Genomic DNA, 13,253 nt, shown 5'->3' with positions numbered 1-13,253 from the left:
GATGAGGAGGTCGAGAGGGCTATCCAAGTGGAGCAAGTGAAGGTGCCATTGGAGCCCATGACACAAGCCCGCGTGAAGAGATTGAATGAAGCACTACAAATATTGGTTCGTGCAGCCCGAGCATCCAGTGGAGAGCCAAAGGCTATTGAGGGCCTCAACGAAACTAGATATGTCATCTTACTCGCAGCCATTCAAGAGGATTAGCTACCCAAGATTCGGCCACGGGCCCATGGTCCATTATCAGTTAGTAGATTGTAATAAAGAGATCCAACACGCCTATGGGTTGGACCATAGTCGTTGTTAGTCTTTGGCCATAGGCTAGGCCATGTGGGCCACCTTTGTAGTCCCTACGCTGAGCTGTTACGAGGGTCTCGCTGCCCGGTTAGCGAGTCGGGGGTCCAGGGGGCGACGCGCCCCTGGTGGGGGCTAGGGGGCAACGCCCCCAGAGCTTTTGGTTAGTGGCGGCCCAAAGGGAAGCCCAAGGGCTGGCCGCCTTTCCTTCAACGTTTACAAGCTTTGGTAGGTTTTGGTTACGGCTACAAATAGCCTTAAGTCGTTGTTTATATTCAGTTTTTGACGATTAATAAAATTACAATTGAGAGTTCTCTCAAGAGCTTCATTGAAGCACCTTGAATATCTTAGATCTATATCTTGGGTATTCAATCGACTTATCAATCTAGGACCGCGCTAGATTGTGGCGTCTTCTACAAATACCGAGGTTCGTTGACCACGTGATCAACGGGTTTAGGTGATCCGTTGCGTTCGTCGTCTTCAACGTGAGTCCCTACCTTCTAGATCCAAGCCTTTTTGTACGGGTTGCATCACATGGTTGGTGCCGTTCGTATCAGTTTTATTCACTTTTATAGCTAATGAACTAGGTTTCTAGTGAAAATATGCATTTTATGGTTTAAGTGTGAACAATTGCATTTCTATGAATTTTAATAGTGAAAACTTCATGTGTTTGTAGGTTTAAGAATTCAATCATCAATTGGAGTGAGTTGAGAATACAAGTGAATGATTTTTTATGATTTGAAAGATTTTAAAAGAGAATATGAAGTGCAAAAAAAAGGAAATGCAATCAAGAATAAAGAAAAGAAGTTTTTCAGTTTTTACACCTGTCGGTATTTCGACTATATCTTGATCTACAAGCATCCAATTGAGGTGATTCTTGAACCATTTTGAAGCTAGCACATAACTCTACATTTTTATGGAGACATCAAAATCCATTTTATGAGTGTTCCCAGTCAAAATATAAAAATACATAAGTACAATTTTGTTGTCAAAAGCTGAAATAGTGGATTGACCAGTCAAGGGTATTTTTGGTCATTTATCATTTCATAGAACTCCAAATTCGATGATTTTGGAAGCATTGAAAAGCTAACTCAAAGGGTTATAAATTTTATGTTTTCACAAGAGTTAGTTCAGCCTTCATCATCTAGAAAATATCAGTTGAAGTTGGTGCAAAAACAGAGCAAGGATGAAAATTAACCAGGATTGAGCAAACCTGCAAAAAAAAAGCAAAACGAGTGGTCAATACGTGAGGTAGGTCGCGTTTTCAAGGCCGCGTATTCTTCAATTGTGACTGCAACTTACTCTACAACTTATGCTCTATTCATACGAGCTTTTTGACCAACATTTCTGCAAGAATTCCGGCTAGATATGAGCAAACAAGTATAGAATCTTGTAGAAACAACTTTAGGAGTTTCAAGAGCCAACTTTGCCAACTAGAAACAACTCAGTTGGACCTTAAATTCTCTATAAATAGAGGCCTTTGGAGAGCATTTTTGACAACTTTGGAAGTCTAGAGAACTACACAAAAATGTAGACTTTCACTAGAATTTCCTTAGGTCATTAGTTAGGGTAAATTAGTATAGTTAATATAGTTTATCCTTTTTGTATTTATAGTTAGATTTGATTGAAGGGTGACTTTTCTTCTATCACTTTCTCTTTTGTATTTAAGTTCATATTTAGCTATAATACAAGTTTGGTGTTTTCTTTCATGTTTTGCTAAAGTTTATACCTAGAGTTATGGATAAACTTTCTATACCTTGTTTGTGATGTTTACTTGGTTATTTGGTGATATTATTTTGAGTAAGTTATTGATCACTTTTGCTTTTCTAATCATGATTAATTGGCCATTAATTGTGATAATTTTAAGGTGTTAAGTTTGCAATAAGAATTGGAAGTTAACACTAATTTAAGGAAGTGATAAACCTAGAGAGTTCATTCACGAGAGTAGAGGTGCACTTTGTGGCTTTAATGACTTGTTTCATGTAATTTCATAGAAGAAATGAGTTTGTAGTTTATTTTATAACCACGAGAGTATGTATGGTTCAGTTACAAGTATAGTTGATTCATTACGAGAGCAAATTTCACATACATAAGGAAATTATGCTATAGCTATCCAAGATAATAGCATACACTAAACCGATAATTTCATTTGCTAGAGTGGTAAGGAATTCTATACCTCTAGGAGCTTTCTATTGTTATTTTTATTACTTTTATCTCATGTTATAGTGTAGATTTAATTTCTTTCACTTGTGATAGTCTAAATAATAAAGGAGTTTGAAAATTATCGGAAATTGACATTCTTCCCTGTGGGTTCGACCCTTGATACCTTATACTCAATCTCGACCTGTATACTTACAAAAAATCATGTGTGGGGTATTTAAAATTTTATAAATATAAAACTTGACTGTGGAATGAGCTTAAATGTCATATGCATGCCCCGCGCTCGTCAAAAGATCTCAAACCCAACAATCCCATCATCTACCTTTGTCAGTACAAATAAGACAAACTTTCCCGGAGGATATAGTACTCCACCTGCCTAGCCTTGGTGCGAAAATTATTAATAGATAAAGGCATCTCAAAAATAACTTTCTCACCAATGCTAATAATTTCTTGGTCTGGGATACTGACAGAGACAACAAATTGGATGGAAGATAAAACTGGTGATGGATCAATGAAGATTTCATCAATCTCAATATCTAAGAATTCATCCAATCCCTCAAGCCTTATGGTTGTAGATTCGAACTTGACTTGGGTTTGTCAGATGAGAAAGATGGAACAAACTTGGCCTCTTAACCATCAAGGTCACAGACAAACTCATCCTTTTCACCTTTGGGTTCACAAATATATTCCTACTCATCCTCAACCTCAGGCTCCAATACTTCAACAGGCTCAAAATTTCCCACAACAATTGGTATTGTAGTTTCACGGATCAGATGTTGATATTGAGTGATTCCATATCCACGATCCTTATAAATCTAATAACTATGAGATCTCGGAGAGACTACACGAACATCGGAGTTGTTAAGAGTGAATCTCCTGCTTGTGCATCTTTGGCATGTAGATCACTTGAAGTAATCTTTTGCTTCAAACCCCCTGCCCAGATCATGAAAAAGACATTCAAAATGATCTAGGGTAGCATCAAGGCCCTCTAGGCTAATGTGGGATGCACCAAGGTTCATCATAGAAGAAGCTTGCTTTGCTACCACTTGGTGCAGCATCAAAAGCATAGGAATAGAACGGATTTCATGAATACTCTGCAAACCAGTTACATGAACGAAATCCAGCCATGAATCAAAAACTCATGAAAACGAGAGAAAACTCTTACAATTTGTAAAACCAACAAATGATATGTTAATTGAAGGAAAAGCCTGATTACAAAAGCCCAAACTTTTACTATTTATAGGCTACAATGAGTCCTATTGTAAAAAGGAAACAAAACATACTTAGAACCCTAAATGAACAAACCTACGTATTTGGCTGGGAGAATATTTGACACCAACTATAAGACCACTCAGAGGGTCCAATATCATTTGTCCATTATTCCTAAATATCAAATTCGATCTATGCTAGTAATAATAATAAAACTCTAAGACAACCAATATAAAATAGTACTAAAACTATTACCACTACCCAATTTATTCAATTGTAACTAACCTCTGATAGCCCTAACGCTACAGAATGATAGGTTGAACAACCATGGGTTTCTTGTTCTGTATCAAAATTATGGCAGCATGGTCCTATATAGAAATGGTGTGGATATTTGTTTGTGGAAACCTAATACAATTGCATGGTACTTTATTTAAACCTGTTGCGTTCATGAATTTCAAACTTTTAGCAATTTCATTCCTGGAAAGTTGCTTTAATAGCAGAAGCTAAGTTGTTAGGTTCCTTACAATGAACTTCTCAATGATTTCCTATGAGGATTAAAGATACAATCTATGTACTAATTCCTTTGTCTATTGTTTCTTAGATGAAGATAATATTTGTATTTGGGTTTTTCTTTTTTTTTTTTGTACTATTTTAAATGTATACCTGACATCCAAGTACTTTTTTGAGGCCAAGCAATTGTAATTTTTCTCAAAAGCCCATTTGCAGAATGGGAATGCAAATTTTTGGTATAGTAAATCTGAAATTAGTACGAAGAAATATCTCATACTATAATATGCAATTAAATAGATAATTGACAAAGTTCATTAAATCATACTGCCTAAAATTTCAAGCCAGAATTTCCCACGTTAATGTGTTGATAGTTGATGTTCGTTAAAATCACAACTTTTAGGTTGGGTACGTACTACAAGATGTTTGAGATGATATTCATGTTTTCAATTAGTTTAATCTACAAGGATTGCATATGCGAAGGCCATTTAATTCAAATTGATTAAAGTATCTTCATCTACTTATTTCTGGAATAACTTAACAGAGTATCAATTACCGGGAGCAATTTTAATTTGTAAATTTCTCATTTAGCGACTCTAAGACCTCATAAACATCTTATAGAGCACCTTTAACCTTAGTTAGTTAGCATTATCAATTAACATTGGTAAAATAATTCACCAAATAAATTTTCCCATATCAAAATTTGTCCTGAATTCGTCTACTTTGATTTCTTGAATTTGTTCACTTTTTTACTTATTTTCCTATGAATTTCTTGCAGAACATGGAAATTCAAAATGTCTTTTGCCAAGATGCATGTGATTGCAAAATAACAATTAGCAAGCTACTGTGGCAATTAAATAAAACTTAACTAGTTTTATCAATACATTTTTTTTGCTCAACTTAATTTTCTCATAATCCTATAGTCTTTGTTGACTTGTAAGTAATATGATTTTACATATATGGTTGCTTGCCTAAAAATATATTTCAAAAATCTTTTAGGCCATGGTTGAAATACTGAAATACTGGAATACAATTTAGCATCAAAACCATTTGAGGCAATTTCAAAGTTCAAAAAGCTAGTAGCTATCTGCCTTTACATTTTTTATAAGGAAATAAAAGAAAAATAATCTACAAATTTTTTTTTAGACTTCAATTGTTTCATTGCAAAAACATATTTATATTCATCAGCCCTTTTATGATAATCATTCTCTAACTAAATGGACTAAGTTTGTGGACTAAGATTCACTGAGCACTTTTTGCAGATATTTAAGGACCTTCAAAGCCATGGGTAAAATGGAAACAAACATGAATGTTATGTTAGTATCGAAATTAATTTTAAAATTCAAGAAAGTCAAGTATATCTAAATTTTGGATTTGCTTTTTACTGAAAATAGACCAAGAAATTAACCTGAAGTAACCTCAACTATATTTTCTGGTTAATGCTGCCATTCTCATGCTAGTGGCGACGACAAAAAAATATGAGAAAGAACAAGCATGTCAGCAACCCACTGACCAAAGGTTTCCTTTGCTTGCTGGATGGGAAGCCTATGAGACAACATATATGCAACATGTCATTTTCATTGCGAAAGCACCACTAGAAAATTGGACATATAAGGTATCAACTAATTCAATTAACAATGATGAGTAGAGGGTTTGCCTATTTGTGTTGAATTTTCTACTATGTGAAATCTCATATGGAAAATATTGAAGTATATTTGTCTGAATATGAAATCAACAACAAATTACATGTTTCCTGAATCTATTAACAATTTTTTTGGCCATAAGAATGAAATAGGATCGAGAGCCAACTGATTTAATTTAAATGAATCATGGGTCATTACGTATCTTTGAAACAATTAAGAGGGAAAATTTCTCTGAGACCATTATCCCAAACTTGACCGCTCTAATACATTATATGGCTTGTCTCACCGTATTTAATGAAAACTCGCTAAAAGAAATCTCAAGTATTAAAATTTTGAAAAGTCGAAGCTAATAAGACAATGTATAAGTGCAAGGAGAGTCAATAAATGTGAATGTGTATATTTATATGATAATTTGTGTGTAGAAACAAATACACTAACGAGCATTTTCAATCGGCACTAGATAGAAATACCCTATATCAAATGTTGATGAATGTTAGAGGGAGAAAGGCATTATTCTTTTACCCACTAAATTTTGTATAGACTTTATTTTTTTTTACCTTTTTTTGGAGCTCTATATAAACTTTATTATATAATCAGGTTCAGATACATGGATCAATCCATATATAATACATATGCCGTAAAATTATGCCCTATTGCTATATATGTAATTGCAAACATTCACAAAATTTCTACAATGCTAGATTAATGTTGCCAATTGTTTCTAAACTTTTTACGTATCATCATTTGGTCTATAAGCTTGTCATTCTACCTATGATTGGATCCTTTAACGTTATGAGATGTTTTTTAATAGGTACAACAAAGCAATTAATTTATTCATTTTCATTTGAGCTATGCTTAAATGTACCTCACATCCATCGTTATTTTCACTTTGTTCCCCTAAAGGATGACTTTAATCACACAAATTTAAAAGTATATTATCCTCCAATTATCATATAATTAAGATGTCTTGGTTTTAATTACAAATTAAGTTTAAAAGAAGCATATTCAACATAAAAACTACATAAAACAAGCCAAAATAACATGAAAAAATTTATACCAATTCAAATGAACATTTACTTCCATTTCTTTGTCATTACCTTTTCCCCATGCTTATCATTTCTTCAGTCTAAAATTTTAGAGAATATATTCAAAGATAAAAGAATAAGAGATTATTTTATTAGTTGGCTTAGAAATTTTTTTCTTATCTTTTTATTCTAGTTTGTAATTTACCACATAAATTAGATTTCAGAGGCAACCAATAAATCAAAATAAGTTTTCTCTTACATGTGTTCAAATATTTCTTATAGCTCTAGAAGAAAAAGTGATAATAACTAAAATGCCAACATCCTCCATGTTTTGAAGGCTACTTTAGTTGTAAAAAACAATAAATTAACAAGAAATAAACCTTGTAAAATGGGTCATTGCGAGTGTAAAATAACTACCTACTTTTTACTCATATTTCCCCTTCTTTATTTTCTTTTGTATGTGTTCATTCTATATTTTACTTACTTCTCTTTCACCTTTTTTTATTTTTTTTTTATTTTTCATTCCTCTTTCACTTATTAACCAAGAGTCTTAACTTTATTTGTAAATTTTCATAATGGTTTTGTTCAAGGGCAGAAGATTGAGGTCAAGCAGAATTTCACAGGTGCCAATGTGAAAATTACCAATATTGGACATGGAGTATGAGACTATTGAGAAAAAAAAATTAAGGAAGTGAAGGACATTATAAGAACAACCAAAAATTTGAAAACTAAAAGTGTTATCAAGCCAAAATTTTAGTTCAATGGCATCATTAATCCGGCAAAATCTTCAGCTGACTCGTGCCACCAACCCTGTGAGACAATGTATCACAGACATGATGAAACCAACATTTTGTCTGAGAGGATTCACAAGTCCAGTTAAGTATTGACCACATTAAGCATCCAGCCACACCATGGATTGTTTTTTATTAAGGTAAGGAAAATAGCAAACCCTGTGATTGTGGAAGTTGTAGAAGCTTTTCAACCATTAATCATACTATAGAAATGAGTCAAATAAATAGTTAACCTAAAAAAAATATAACATTATTACTTTTTTCTTTTTATTACCCCTGAAATTTAGGGATATCAAGCCCTTATTATATAAACACTTGTACGACTGTATAAAATTTCATGCCATGGCGAGTAACTATTCGAATTCTTGTGTATATTTGTAACTTTCAAAATTAGTGAAATACTTCTATAATTCACAAACTAACCATCCACAAAGACAATTCTTAGTTTTGTACGTTGGTTGGTATAGGAAGTTTCTATTACCAGCTCTTCTATCATGATACATTGACATACTTTGTATTTGGTCACATCAAACCAATCTTTCCAAGTAATATCAAAATGGCTAAAGCATCATTGCTTTTTACCTTAATTTTCTAACTTGTGGAGGGGGAAGGATGAGTTAGCAAGTGGTTTCTTCTTTATCGTCCAAACAACAAATTTTAACCCTAAACAAAAATCATGTGGCCCATCTATCACCTAAAATAATTGCGCACAAACTTAGTGGAAAGCCTTCATGTTGCATATTTTATTGTCTGCCCTAGAATTTCTTCAACCTACTTTGGTACGTCACTACCAACAAGCTAGGCCATAAATTATAAACTCCAACAAAGGCTATACAAGAAAGAAAGCAAAACCCCAACTACCAGAATTTCCATCAGTGGAGATATGGCTGGAGAATGCACTGAAACAACCCCTTTAGCTACCACTTCCTCTATACATAATTGGTGGCCTCAGCATCATCTTCATGGTTCTTCTGTATCTTCTTGGAGCACCAATAACTATCCTAATTGGCAGTACTCTGAACTTAACAACAATTCTGAGTCCTCTGGAGACGAAAGTGTTTCCATTTCCACATCTTTCACCAATGCTTCTAATCATTCCGGTTTGACTGTCGAATCCTCAAGAATAGTACTGGTTGATGGTGCTTCAGCCCATGAATTCGTTGGAGAAACAGTTCCTGATGGTCATCTCTGGAACCATGTTCTCATGTAAGTTTATGTGTTCAACTATGTGTCTATCACGTCCCTTTTCCATAGCTAGCATCTATTTTTTTTCTTTTGTCTGTGTAAAAATGTTAATTTCGTGGTAGAGCACCAACTAGCTCGAGATCGATCCTGACAATCGAATCTAGTTTGTTAGATTTCAGTGGCACTAGTTCCAAAAAAAAAATTGTATCAAAGAAAGTAGATAATGTTTCTTTTTCAAAGTTGGCACACTTAGGGGCTGCTTTTCTTTTATTATTATTTTGTCTCTTTAATTTTCTTGTGCTCTCTTCATAAGTACACAAAGTGACTTTATATATGCGAACTTTTTTGAAAAAGTTTTATTGCTGGTCAGAATTTTTTTGGAGACAATCAGCTTTGAATGATCCAATTTTTGAGTTGGAATTCCCAAATTTGTTAGGAAACAAATATTACTTAAGCCGTACAAAAGATGAGCAATTAGTGTAGATTACTACACACGCAAGATGTAATTAAAAAAAAGAACTTGAATTTATATAGATCCCAACACCACATTAATGCTTTTATTAGTATATTTTGTGTGAACTGAATTTAAGGGTAAAATAATTATCAGATCCTGTAATTAATTAAAGCAACAAATATGAACTAATATCACTTTGCACCATCCAAATATTCATGCTAAACTTCTTTTTGATCCAAAGTGGGAATTTAATTCTTGGGGTTTTATATATTAACTTTTATTTATTTGGAATGCTTCCTTTCACAAGTCTCAATTCCAACTATAATTGTTCAAATAAATTTTGCAGAGGTGGCGGCAACAACGGAGACTTGCCTAACAGTGAAAATTTTGGAGAACAATTGCTCAATGATTTGCCACCAAAGAGCATTTCAAATGGAATGTTTGATCCTGCATGTGACTACGCCAAAAAGATTGACAATAGTTGGCTATCCTCAAGTATGGGACCTTTCAACTTCGAGAAACAACTCAATACCCCTAAGTTGTCAAACTTTGTTGGAAACTGGTCTATACCATCCCAAGATGAGCACATGAATCAACAGTTTGAGCCCCGGCAGAGCGATATAGGAACCCTTAACTCCATGATTAAGGAACCCTTTTCTGATCTTGGTCCGGGGAAGCGAAGTATGGATAGAATTATGGGTTCAATCTCATGTTTTGGTCATGATATGAAAATGGTGGAGGAATATGGAAGGTCGTTTGACAGTTACAAGGTTGGGAACCCTAATGCTTTGGGTAGCACAATTTTGGGAGATAAGAGCAAATACTCTCTTGAATTGCCAAATATTCGTCCTTGCTCCAATTCAAGAAGTTTAACTGAAGCTCTTTCCTCTGTTGGTCATCTAAGCAGGCCACTGCTTGATACTAACCTATCTAAGCCCATCCTTAAAACCCTAGACCTGTCAGGCTTCAAGAAGCAGGTCTTCCAAACTTCTCCAGTAAGTTGATCTCTCTATCTCTTTTGTACTTGAAACTTTCTAGCCGGTAATTTTCTTCATTTTTAATTTAGACACTACGTTCAAAATTGACAGGATTTTGACCTTTTTCGCAAATTTCGTAGCTGTGACAGTTTAGTGCAATTTAAATATTTTTATATCACTCTTTTCGACAAATATATTTGTGAAATAAAAAAAATGATTAAAATGTATCGAAACCATGTACACAAATGGCTTTGATGTCTACTTGGCTATCTAGTGACTTCTTAGTCGCCTCATTTGTTTTCAATCTTTTTCTTTTCAATTACAAAGTTCCCAACTCCAATATCGACAATCAGCACACTTGCAAGAAACAATAGAAGGACACAGGCACTGCTGAGTGGGGGAAAGAAGAAAAGATCCGAAGAGAATCCGGAGACAGTCATGAAGAAGGCTAAACAGGAAGGCAGTACAATCTCAACCACAAAGGTACAAGTAAATGACCAAAAGGTTTAAATGTTTATTTGGTCGGGTAAGAGAACTTGGAGTTTAATTCCTCAACACTCACAAACTTGTATTCGTACAGTTGCAGGTTCCAAAAGCAAAGCTGGCAGATAAGATCACTGCCCTCCAACAAATTGTATCACCATTTGGAAAGGTTAGAAACATAATTTACGTAAGATTTACAAGGGGTACAACTCTGTTGAAATTTTGGTTCAAGTTTGTTTTTGTTTTTTTTTTAAATGTTACATTTCAACTATACAGTCCTTAAAATTGTTTAATTAACGTTTAAATTGTTTAATTGGTTCAAGTTTGTTTAAATGGTTTTTATCAATATTCTCAGCAAAAAGTGACACTAGCATTTTTTGGTGGTTAAGTATTAGATCTGCTGTACGAGCTGAATAAATATACTGTTTAGTACCAACATTGTTGTTAATTACAGTCACAATGAGTAAACTTGTTCCTTTTCATTGAGTTCTTGAACGTTTTGAAGCATACTTATTTAGTCAACAACACTTCTCGAGTGTACCATATGCACTGAAGGGATAGCACCCCATTAAAATCTGATTGGAATCCTGATATAGGATTATTTTAAAGCCCAATTGGATATTTTAGGAAAATATATATCTAATAAAAATAGGAATGTCTTTCAAAAATTGAGAACTTACAGCATAGCTAAGTCTTTATGAATCACAAAACATGGAATATTACATGTAATACATCTTCTAAGATAACTTTTTTTTTTTTCTGTTAATCTTTAGACTGACACAGCATCCGTACTATGGGAAGCAATTGGATATATCAGGTTTCTTCAAGAGCAAATACAGGTAAGACTAAGACCTCGCCCTTACGGATATTCTGATGCTTTAAAAGAAGAAGATTTTGTGAACTTTACTTATTTTTTAAGCATATTGTTGAAATAAAAAAAAACTATTAGAATGAATTCATGGTTTCTAGGAGTTAGAAAAAATAAATTGAAGAAAGATGTTCTGTGTTGTATAAATTACGTATTTTTATTTTTTATTAGAATTTTCCTTTAAAACAATTTTTGTTCTGTGCAGCTATTGAGCAGTCCTTATATGAAGGGCAATTCGAGTAAGGTTAGTAAAAAAACCGATTTTAATATTTCGAACTTCCTAAGAAATTTAATTACTGGTTTTCCAATTTTATTTTGTTTATGGGCAATATACTTCATGTGCTTGTTTCATTTTATACGGGAAGTATATACATGATTATTTCTAACAAGAGCAATAAACTTTAATTGTCAACAACGATTTTGATAAAGGTACTAGCACTTCTAGTGATTATATTTTGACATATACGCTGAAAAGAATCATATATAAAAAACTAAAAGTGTCAAAGAAGAATCCTCTACTTCTAGAAATATAAAAAGAACTCCATTTTGTACTTATAGTCAAGTCAATAAACAGTGTAGTTCTAAGTGGAAACGTATTACTTTATCATTAATCTCCATTTTTTCCCCACTTTTGGAAGACTGTGTTTTTTTTCTTTTAAAATCTTTTAGACATTTGATAAAGGGCTGTTCTTGTCTTTCTATACAAATCAACAAAATAAAAATCTGCATACTGGATTTCTAAGCAACCTTAAGAAAAATAATTTTACACTGAACGCATAGAAATTTCAGTAGGCAGACAAAAGAAAAAAAAAAAAGAAAACTAAATTTATGTCACATGAGTCATAGAACGCTGTCAAATGCCCTTTGTTTACATGTATTATGAATATGGGATTTTTTTTTTACTGCAACAGTAAGAAACACACACACCCACACAATTAGAACATGCACGAAAATTAACGGATAAATCAATCCGATAAACAAGTAATCTAAAGGAGACTCACAGAGCAACTCGATCTAACTAATTGGTTTATGAATATGGGATTGGCTCATCTGAAACTAATATATACCACAAAAAGCAATAATCTTTGTCCTTTTATATTTATCATTCGGCAGGACCTTTGGGGAGGATTAGACAGAAATGGGAGTGGAGAGGCAAAGCTGGATTTAAAGAATCGAGGACTTTGTCTTGTTCCTATTTCATGCACACCTCAAGCCTGTCGTGAGAACGCTGGTTCTGACTACTTGACTCCAATGTATCGAGGATGTCTGTATAGATGAAATGGGACGCCATTTATAAAGTGTTGAAGTGCTTTTTATTATAATTATGGATTTATGTTTCTTACACTATCAATATATATATTATCTTAATTTCAATTTGACGCATATGTAGTGTAGCATCTATCTAGATGCAATAATATATACATTGTAAGCGTATGAAAGATTTATCTCAAAAATAAGTTACTAAATGAATTGATAAGTTATAGAGATAATTTCATAAACCTCCTTTAAAGTTTTCGACAATTACAGGATGCACCCGTTTAATTTTAAAAATTACAGTTGCCTCCCTTGCTTGAACTACATTCATAACATAATTAGCCGGCTAGGCTAAATTTTCCTGCAAAAATCTTAAATTACCCTTTTTGTAAAACGAAAAAAGAAG

General features: G+C 33.4%; 1 protein-coding gene across 1 annotated transcript; it reads left to right on the top strand.

The window, feature by feature from the left end:
• The first annotated feature begins 8,460 nt into the window (after positions 1-8,460).
• Positions 8,461-12,967, top strand: LOC113716534 (uncharacterized). The gene is made up of 7 exons (XM_027240916.2): positions 8,461-8,832; positions 9,612-10,260; positions 10,570-10,725; positions 10,823-10,894; positions 11,499-11,564; positions 11,799-11,837; positions 12,707-12,967. Exons 1-7 carry the CDS (start codon positions 8,510-8,512, stop codon positions 12,869-12,871), a joined length of 1,470 nt encoding a protein of 489 aa, XP_027096717.1. The 5' UTR covers positions 8,461-8,509; the 3' UTR covers positions 12,872-12,967.
• Positions 12,968-13,253: the final 286 nt, after the last annotated feature.

Source organism: Coffea arabica, chromosome 11c (genome assembly GCF_036785885.1).
Source record: "Coffea arabica cultivar ET-39 chromosome 11c, Coffea Arabica ET-39 HiFi, whole genome shotgun sequence".
Classification (NCBI taxonomy): domain Eukaryota; kingdom Viridiplantae; phylum Streptophyta; class Magnoliopsida; order Gentianales; family Rubiaceae; genus Coffea; species Coffea arabica.
This window is presented reverse-complemented; position numbering and strand designations above follow the sequence as displayed.

Coding starts and splice junctions, on each gene's coding strand:
- LOC113716534 (XM_027240916.2), top strand. CDS start 8,510: ATGGCTGGAGAATGCACTGAAACAACCCCTTTAGCTACCACTTCCTCT. Junction 10,895..11,498: donor TTGTATCACCATTTGGAAAG/GTTAGAAACATA, acceptor GTTAATCTTTAG/ACTGACACAGCATCCGTACT. Junction 11,838..12,706: donor TGAAGGGCAATTCGAGTAAG/GTTAGTAAAAAA, acceptor ATCATTCGGCAG/GACCTTTGGGGAGGATTAGA.